Source organism: Chenopodium album, chromosome 26, assembly GCF_948465745.1.
Source record: "Chenopodium album chromosome 26, dcCheAlbu1.1, whole genome shotgun sequence".
NCBI classification, from domain to species: Eukaryota; Viridiplantae; Streptophyta; class Magnoliopsida; order Caryophyllales; family Amaranthaceae; genus Chenopodium; species Chenopodium album.
In genome coordinates, this window is record NC_137859.1 from 30,254,171 (window position 1) to 30,265,275 (window position 11,105).

Here is an 11,105-nt window from a genome sequence, read left to right on the forward strand (position 1 = left end):
AAGATGACATTGGAATTTATTAATTTAGGAAGAATTGAAAGCTACTCTATGATTATATTTATGTTGGTATGCATATTATATACATTATCTTCCTACTGGATTTTTGTCCCTCTTTGGAAATATGGCTTTTCAAGGAGCTATATGCAATGATTGTGTGATTAAAATTTAAAATCAACAAAATTTTTAATTAATTTATTTTAATTTTGTTAATACTCCTAAAAACAATGCCCCATTGCTAGTTAGAGCCTCTTAGAATTACTTAATATTCAATATGACACGATTTATATTGGAAAATAAAAAATGCAGCCTTTTAGACGGTAAATAAAAGATTATAATGGTATTTTTTTTATTTTTTTTTTGAAAAAAATATTGAGTAATAACAAAACCAATTGAGTCTTATTCTTGAAAATTTCTATGTATAATGCTTATATGCAGTCTCAATGATCAATGTATAACATAAAAAAATTTAAATATGTGATGCTTATGAAAACACGTAGTAACAGATATTGTTGTTAAAAATTTTGCAAATACTATAAACACAAATACTAATCACTTTCCTTTTTTTGTCCAATTTTTATCTTTGTTTGACAAAATTTATGATTAAACAATGTACAATAACAAACAAAAAGAAGCATTGACAAATTTGTGGTTGTTAAACAGTAAAAGAATAATGGAATCCGTTTGTAAAAACTGGCTTGGTATTGGACAATTGAGGAAGTAGTCACCGCTTTAACTACTAGCAAGATTAGGTGAACAATAATTTTGTGACTCAACCTGGAGGAATCAAATCAAAAGATAAAAGAGGGAATTAGATGAAAAAATGAACTTAGAATCCAAATCCATTTTAAATAGAAGAAAACGTTTTTTTCTAAAATGAAGAAAAAAAAAACCATATGAAATACTTTGAATCATTTAAACTTTACATAATTCTTTGTACCTTGAGTGCTAGAAGGCTAGAAATAAGTACAATAACAACCAACATCTAGAATATTATATCTACCAGCAAAATAACGATATTGGTACAAAATTAATTGTGGCGGAAAGATATACTTCGTATAAAATGAACTTATGTTTGTTAATACTACTTCTGTTATTTATAATATCTATTGAAATCATACTAAAAAAACTTAGACTAATTAATAATTGCTTGTATGTAAGAAAAAAATATATAGTTTGTGGGGTCTTTTTATATTCATATTGATGTGATAATTCAAAATATTAACTTTTCATAATTTGAGCTATACGAAAGATAAATGATACACGAAAGAAGTGCACTGATATACGAAATTACGAAAGACATTATTGATCAAAGATGTATACTGATATACGAAAGATTAATGAGACAAACACAAAGAAATAAAATGAAGGTAGTAATGTGGATATGTGTCCAATACTAGCATAATTTACAAGTACATTATTATATTTCCTATGACATTATTACTCCAATTGAATGATTAGTTGAATACTAAATTTTGGTCATTTGGTGGATAATCATACAATGATTTTAAAATAATTTTTCTTTTTGTAGAGGGGAAAATAGTAGCTCAATTTTTCATACAATGATACAAGTATATAAACTGTTGAAACTTTACACATTGTTGAAATCTAAGAAGATAATGATATAAATTTGTTTTGATTTTGCAGAGAAATTTAAAAAAATAAAGAAAGAAAGAACTGAAACTTAGACTGCTGTTACTGTACAACAAATATTTCATGCATCATTTCCCAAAAAGAAATGCAATCAGAAGCAATCCCAATTTTCCATTTTTCTTTTACCATGTACTGTCATAATTTATACTAGTATATTCCCATCAATTTCAGAGTTGTACCATAATTTATTTTTATCCACTCATCTCTGTTATATCTTTTCTCTGACTTCTTACTCCATTCACTGAAATTAAATCTTCAAACTGACAGTAAAAAATCAAATTTTTTTAAAAAAATTAAGCACAACCCAATTGCAGAAGACACCTTACCATATCTAATTGCTGAATACTTTTATCGACTATTATTATTTGCAATAAAGGGTATTAAAAAACGGAAGTAGTATTTATTTTGGTAAAAAAAACCCAGTCAATTTAGGATACTCCCTAGTAAAAGAAACAATCTAACTAAATTTTACGAATCAAAGGATATGATAAGAGAAAACATGTCATTACATGAATAAAACCCGATCTAAAAATAATAATTTATAATTTAATATTGATTTGTAATATCAATAATAATAGTACATCACCTTGGTCATGTCTTTTTCTTCTGCTTTGGTTTCATCAAAGCTGTAATTAGAACTAATTAGCTGCTTGATCTCCTCTAAACCATAATTATCTAACAATGAAGTAGTATTAGCACCACCAGCAGGAGTAGTAGTATTTTGACCATTTTGCCCCCATAGCACACCAGTATCACCACCAGCAGTAGCCGATGATGGCTTCTGTTCTTCCATCAATAACATCTTCGCCTGATCATCCTCTTGAGTATGATTAACAACATGATTAGAGTACAACCCCCCGTAGTTTTGTCGATTATCTTCGAGCTTCACTTGATTAGTGACCTGAGTAATACTACCACTTCCATCAGAACTACAACTAGCTGGTTGTTGATGGTGTTGACGATCAATAGTTTCATCATTACCGAACACGAGAAGGGTACTATTGTCTTTTACTTGATGATTCTGGTGATAATTTTGCATGAGAATTAGGGTATTGTTGCTGTTAACATTATTTGAACACCCTTCAGAGAAAGACATGGTTATAGGGTACGAAGACGACGGCGGCGGCGAAACCCCGTGTGATAGTAAGGAGGATGGAGATGAGAGTGAAGAAGGGTAGTGATGATTTTGAAGCATAGGATAAAAATTATTATTATTATTAGTAAATTTTTTTTGATTAATAATGTTTAAATTAGGGGAATTAGTGATAATGTTTCCCATAAGTTTCTTCTTAAGCTTGGTATTCCAGTAATTCTTGATATCATTGTCTGTCCTTCCTGGTAATTGAGCTGCTATTATTGACCACCTACACCAATAATTAAACCAAAAAAATTATGACCAAACCATTAATTTAATATTTGATGCTCATTAATATATTTTTTTGACTAATTTATTTCTTCCATTATTATTATGGTTATAATAATAATAATTATAATAAACAACAAAAAAAGATAGGACAAAATAAATTTGCTATTGTGAAACTAAAGCAAAACCTATGAAAAAAATATATACAAGTTTTGTTGATTATATTTGACATGCATGAAATCCACTAATCTATGATTTTTAACTTTATGATTTCCATAATCTGCTCTTTGTTTCCCCTTTTAAGTTGATTTCATTTTTTAATACACTCTCCATTTACAAAAGTTGTTTTAAATTAAAAAATATGGAAAATTCGAGTACCCAAAGCTCAAGTATAATATACTAGTATTATTTTGATCTTATTATTTGATGAAGTAGTATAATTAAAGGAATATCGAAAATTCGAGTAACCGAACTTATTATCAACTTCTATCAATAAACAATATAATCAGGAAATTCTTATTAAAAATAATTAAGAGTGAATAAATAAAAAGTGGAGTACAAACCTGCTACCAATACTAGCATACAAGCTGCAAATAATCCTATCTTCTTCATCAGAAAATTCACCATGTTTAATATTGGGTCTTAAGTAATTAAGCCATCTTAATCTGCAGCTTTTCCCACACCTCTTTAAACCTAATCAAACTCACAAAAAATTAATTATAACTCAAAATCATTATATTTATATATAAAATCTATATATTAGAAATAATATAAGTATCAAAATAATAATTGGATAATAATTACCAGCTTTTTGAGGTAGGGCAATCCAATTACCACCAGTGCCAAATTTTTCAATATAATCTTTGAGTTTAGCATCTTCTTCAGGAGACCATGGCCCTTTCTTCACATTTGCTTTGTCACAACATGGTGCTCTTCCCATTTTTTTCCCCTATATTATTTCTAATCTAATTTAAAAAAAAAATTTTAAAAAAAAGTTTAATTATGTTTAATTTTGTGTTTTTTTTTTCTTTTTTGGGGAAGAGAGAAAAATTGTGAATGGAAGGTCTAAGTGGAATTTGAAAAATATGGAAGACTTTGGAGCCTTTGGACAAAGTGGATATATTTGTATATATAGTAATTTTATAAAATGGAGAGAGAGAGAGAAAGTAGAGAGAGAAAGAAGAGAGAGAAAAGAAGTCAGAGGGAGGCAAAGAAGGTCTACTACTTCATACAAAAAATTCAATGATGAGTTTGTAAAAAGACTTTTTTTTCAGTAGTATTGATTAGCTAAAGAGAAGAGAACTTTCCACATAATAATATAAATAAAATAAAATATTTTAATGATTTTATGTTTGTTGTGAATCTAACCATATCCATGCTGTCTAGCTAGAGTAATACAAAGTAGACAAGAGCATAACAGTTAACTTATAGAATAGAGATAATTTTTTTTTTTCTATGTACTTTGGCATGTTTCCCCTTTATTTGCAAGAATCCTAAGTTGGTAAGGATGCGGTGTTGGTTTGGTGGTAGTGAATCTGGATACAAATGTCAAGGGTTCGAATCTTAATCCAAGCAAGAGGTTAGAGATAATGAGGCCGAGCCAAGGTCAAAGGGAAAGGGGAATTAATAGAGCCAATAGCTAGGCTGGTGTTATTGTATGTTGAGCTTAATTTTATGATTGCTAATCTCTCTTCTGTTTTAGTTTACTTGGTTTTTCACTTTTTTCTAAGTTTGCCGTCAGCAGAGCAAAGTCGAGCCGAACAAAGCCGAGCCGAGCAGAGCAGAGCAGATTTCATTATTGTTATTGTTATTGTTATTGTTATTGTTATTGTTATTGTTATTATTATTATTAATATTATTATTATTATTAGTATTACTACTACTACTACTAATACTATAATAATAATAATAGTAACTATTTATTATTTTTATTAAATATTAATTAATATTATTATTATTATTATTATTATTATTATTATTATTATTGTTGTTGTTGTTGTTATTGTTGTTGTTGTTGTTGTTGTTGTTGTTGTTGTTATTATTATTCTACTACTACTACTACTACTACTACTACTACTACTACTATTAATATTATTACATTATTATTATAATCATTAAATTTTATTATTAAATATTAATTATTATTATATTAATTATAATAATAATAATTATTAAATATTATTTAATTAATAGTTTTATTATTATTAAAAATTAATAAATATTATTTATATTATTATTATTAAAAATTAATAAATACTATTGATATTATTATTATTAAAAATTAATAAATAGTATTATCTTTAAATATTAGTTATTATCCTTAAATATTAAATTTTATTATAAAAAATCAATTATTATTATTATTATAATTAATATTATTAATTATAATTAATAGTATCATTGTCATTATATAATTACTAATATTAATATTATTAAATATTAATTATTATTAATATTATAATTATTAAATATTAATTATTATTGATATTATAAATATTAAATATTAATTATTATTAATATTATTATTAAATATTAATTTTTAATTTTTAATTATTATTATTATTATTAAATATTAATTTTTAAAAATATGATTATTATTAAATTTTATTTATTATTATTAAATATTAATTATTATTATCATTATTAAATATTATTTATTTATTATTATTATTATTAAATATTAATTATTATTATTATTATTATTATAATTCAATATTAAGTATTATTTTAAAGTAGAGCAGGGCAGAGCAGATTTCAACAGAGCAGAGCAGAGCAGCTCTAAAGAACGGGGCTTTATATCAACTTCGAGTAAAATTTTTGAAAGTGCATATTAAGATAAGTCTAATAAGATTTTACATATTGAAATTTTTTCTAGTAAAATTACAAGAACGGTCAAATTAAAGGGGTGTGTATAAATAATGTCAAAATAAATAAGAAGTAAACTAAAAAAAATATTATTATCGTATCAATCACATATAATACCAATTGTAAGTTCAATGCTTGTAGGGCAAGAAGACGGGTTATCTAGGATAGTAAGGCTTATTGAATCTCTATTCACTTTATTCCTATTACTTATATTATTGTGTAACCATACTAAGGCCTTGTTCACTTCACCTTAAAAAAATAATATTAAGTAAAAATAATTTCAGTTCAGTAAAAATAAGTTCAGTTCAGTAAAATTAATTTCAGTTTAGTAAAAATAATTTCAGTTTAGTAAAAATAAGTTCAGTTCAGTAAAATTCAGTTATTTTAAAGAAGAATTATAATAGAAAATCAGTAAAAATAATTTTAGTTTAGCAAAAATAACTTCAGTTCAGTAAAATTAATTAAAATTCAGTAAAAATTATTTAAGTTCAACAAATGTTATTTTGTTTCATTAAAATAATTTCAGTTCAACAAAAATAAGGTGAAGAGAACGGAACCTAAATCAATTAAATCAAAACCCGTTTGTAAAGATAACCACAATAATTCACACAAAACCCAAAAAAAAAAAAAAAAAAATCAATCAAACCAAAATAATTCAAAACAGACTAGCTAAACCATAAGAAATCCAAATCATAATGAGATGAAGGGAGCAAACCTTAACATGGTTACCTACATCCCAAATTTTGAGTATTACAAGGGTAACAAAGCAGAATTATTCTTCAATCAGTCAAGATTGAAGACAATCCTAATTTGGTGTAATTTTCCTTTCAAATGAAAGAAAATCAAAATAAAAAGCTTTAATTTCTTGTAGTTGTATATGCTTTTCTTATCTACCATTAAGTTCGTGTCAAAAAAAAAAAAAATAAATAAAATAAAATAAAATAAAATAAAATAAAAATATAAAAATATCTACCATTAAGTTAAGAATCTATTTATTTTCTAACGTACACATGATGCAATAATGCATAGTAACTCAATTATACTGAAAAATTGCAATAATTATCCACTAATTAATAAAATCCACATTTGTCGTAACTTATTTTTCCATAACAAATGAGTTCTTATGCATAACATAGCACGAATTTCAGGAAGAAACTATTTAAAAATTAGTAGATGTAATTTGACTTAATATAATTAATGAGACTTGCATGTTTCTATATTTATAATTCCTGTAATCTTGCATTGGGTTTCATTACACAAAAGAACGCAAAAAAGATCACCATCAGAGATGAGGCACATATTTGTTCTATAAATTTCGCATTTATATTATGTTAATCTATTTTTATAAATAAAATTTCATAATTATGAAGTTATGAAACAACATTAGCATTAAGGATAATGTAATTTGATACACCCCTAGGCCCTAGCCTCCTAGTTATCATGTTGGTACCAAAGCTAAATAATTAAGGTGGGATAAATAATCAATAATAATGGTTGTATACGTAGTATATTAAATCGCACCTAAACCTAAATAGTAGCTACGGTTTCCATGTTCTTCTAGCTTCAAAGTGACAAGTCGCAAGCATCAGACTACTATAACAAATTATGCAACCTAGCTAAGGCTAATCTACTTTTGTGCTCTTTCATGATTAAATTCATTCACCCATCACATTACATAATAACGATGATTGGTTCAATTTAATTTTAACGTACCTCTTCATCGTTCTAAATTAATAATGCAATCTAGGTTTTTTCTTCCTAAATCCTACTGCTGATCAATCGAGTCGTAATAATCTTGTCGCTTGTTTAATACCCCTTTCACTACCATTTATTTGTTCCATATGCAAAAATATTTTATTTATTAAAACATGAACTAAGAATTTGTAAGCGGGTGGAGGTATAGTTGTCTTTTTTATTGCTACAAATGTATGCAAAGGAAATGGAGCAATATTTAAAAGACTAAGGCCCCGTTCTTTAGAGCTGCTCTGCTCTGCTCTACTCTACGAGCCCTGCTCTGCTCTGCTCAAATCAAATCTGCTCTGCTCAAAAGAAATCTAATCTACTCTGCTCTGCTCGGCTCTGCTCTATATTTAAATAATAATTAATAATAACAACAATAATAATAATCAATATTCAATAATAATAATAATAATTAATAATGTATTGATGATAATAATTTATTATTTTGAATAATTATAATAATTATTAATATTAAAAATAATTTCAATAATTATTAATATTAATAATAATTAATATTTATTAATCATAATAAGATTTAATAATAATAATTATCAATAATTATATTTAATATTTCAAACTATTAAGAATTAATATTTAATAATATTATTAATAATTTCTAATAATTATAACAATTCTTTAAAAAAAATAAATAATAATAATAACAATTTCTTTTATAAACATTTGATATTAGAATCACAATGTGTAGAAACATTTTATGTGGGTATTGATTGTTAGTTCATTGAGTTGAATTATTTTTCAAATCTTTCCATACATTTTAAGAATTAAAAAAAAGAGGTTGAAGTTTTCAAGTAGTACTTTGTATATTATTATTATTTTAGGGTTAAAAATATATGATTAAGACAAATTTATAAGTAAAATCATTATTACTCATTAAATCATTTTATTTTAAAATTTTTGTGAAATAAATATAAGTAAACCGTTGTCTTTTATCTTTCTACTAATAACATATGTTAAATATGGTACACATATTTATATTTTCACTCACCTAAATCGTATATGTAAAAATATATTTATATTTTCACTCACCTAAATCGTATATGCACACATATATTTAAATTTTCACTCACAACAACAACAACAACAATAATAATAATAATAATAACAACAACAACAACAACATTAATAATAATAACATTAATAATAGTATTAATAATAATGTTGAAATTTGCTCGACTCGGCTCTGCTCGGCTCTGCTTTCCTGAAATCTACTCTGCTCTGCTTTGTTGAAATTTAATCTGCTCTACTCTGCCTAGAAGCTCAAAAGAACAGGGCCTAAGTGAAAGACTTAAAAAAGAAACATGGGTCAAATAAATAGTGACGGAGAGTCGTAGTTAAATTCACATTTGGCATATACAAAATCCAAAAATTAATACTTCCTTTTTTTTTTTATAGTTGCAACACTTGCCTAAAATTGAAATGTCACAATGGTTGCAACACACCATAAAAAGGAAAGTTTTTATGATGAAAATTGTACTATTACCTTTAATTAATGCACATGGCCCACTTGATTATACTTCTAACAACCTTTTAACCCCATTTTAATTGTATTATAAAATGTGAGGTTCACTTTCTTAAATACCGTAATAAAGTGTGTGTTGCAACTATAAATAAACGGAGGAAGTATATGCACCTATGTGGTTGTGAAAAAAATGTTATAATAATTGTATACTATTTATAATCTAATAACATAATTGATTAACTAATTGATGAGTAAATGGGAAGGGAATATAAATAAATAAATAGGGTTATTCATCGGTTAAAGTTCGGATCGAACCAATAATTGAATTTAAAATTTGAATTTCAAGAATCTTAATCGGACCAATTAAGTTAGGATTGGACGCAGATTGGCGGTTTAAAACTTTAAATCAATTTTAGAATATTTAATAGATTACTAGTGTGTGGTCCGGACGCTGCCTCGAATTGCTAATTTGTACTTCTTTAATTTGATAATTATGTTTAATTGTTTATATATCTAGTGTGTAATCCGGGCGTTGTCTCGGGTGTTACTTTTTTTTTTTTAACCTCATATGCATTTATTTTTCTAATATTGTGAAAAATAAATAAAATTATATAACCTCTAATTTACTTACTAAATGAAAGAAATATATAATATTATGTGAAGAAATTTTAAACATTAATTAACATTAATAATTAAAGTTCTAGCACATAAGGCCTTTCACCTTACCTAAAAAAAAAATCTCACTGACAATTTATTTAGCATTTAATATGCTTGATCATTTCAATTCCCTTAATTAACATCAAGAAATTCCCAATTGATTTCAATTGAACATAAACCCTAAGTTTTTTTTCTTCAAAATTTGGAGGTTTTTACATCAATTAAAGTATGTTAGATGTTCGAATTATTCAGTCAAAACTCAAAACCTTGTCTCATACCACTTCAAAAAAAGAAACTAACTTAGGGTCTGTTCACATTTACTTAATTTCAGTTCAGTTCAGTTAAGCTCTAATCAATTCAGTTCAGTTCAGCTCCAATCATTTCAGTTCAGTTCAGCTCCTAATTTCCTTCTCTCATAAAATATTCATTTCAGCTCAATTCAGTTCAGTTCAGCTCCTATCAGTTCAGCTCAATTCAGTAAATGTGAACTGACCCTTTAGTTTCCCCTTTGTATATATTGAATTTAACGGAATAGTAAACTTACTTGACATTCAAGGAAATATTGGTTTTGATATTTATTGAGTAATTGATCGAGAGTTTCATAGAAACAAAAAGTTACAAAAATGTATTTATAAATTGTGTTCTCCATTTATGTTTTATAACACTTTGTTTCTTTATTTGTATCAAAAGAAATCCCAATGGTAACATACAAGAACTTTTTTAACTAGAACTTTGAAGTGTATTTAAAACGAAGATTAAGTGGATATATATTGACTGTTCAGGCGAAGAAGGTGGGGATTAGATGAGTATGATATCCAAATGGGTGGTAAGCAGTGATGATTTTAAATTTGTATCTACTAGAGCGAGTTAGAGGATGAATTTTGGACTCATCATGCAATAGATAGAGATGTTAAAATTATTAGCTTAGACAAGAATAGGCTAGGGACTGGGGTGGCATGAGAAGGCCACCATCTACCCCGTTCCGGACGTTCCCCCGTTAACATCCCTAAGTCTATATATGTTTCTTCTTTCCTCTAATCATTATCATAAAGGACAAATGTGCAAGTGCTACTGTGCTACTGTGCTACAACATACAATACATGATATCTTAGTCAAAGTAACACGAGTCCAAGAACAGCAAAATCACATCATATTGGCCTAAGTTGGTACATACACTATTACTTGTTTCTTCTTACGTCCCTTTGACTTTTTTGGCGCTCAAAATCATGCATGTGAATATCCATATCCAATAGACAAATATAGAAAATGATATAAAGTTAGCATGTAAAAATATGAATATGGTAAGTTGATTTAAATAGTTATTACTCCTTTTATTCATTTCTATTCTAC

The 11,105-nt window shown here is 26.3% G+C and overlaps 1 protein-coding gene across 1 annotated transcript; it reads right to left on the reverse strand.

Moving 5' to 3' along the window:
• Positions 1 to 2,120: 2,120 nt before the first annotated feature.
• Positions 2,121 to 4,200, reverse strand: LOC145617896 (uncharacterized). The gene is made up of 3 exons (XM_081672654.1): positions 3,818 to 4,200; positions 3,577 to 3,706; positions 2,121 to 3,014 (listed from the first exon to the last, which is right to left on the reverse strand). The coding sequence occupies exons 1-3, from the start codon at positions 3,951 to 3,953 to the stop codon at positions 2,216 to 2,218; spliced, it is 1,065 nt and encodes a 354-aa protein (XP_081528780.1). The 5' UTR covers positions 3,954 to 4,200; the 3' UTR covers positions 2,121 to 2,215.
• Positions 4,201 to 11,105: the final 6,905 nt, after the last annotated feature.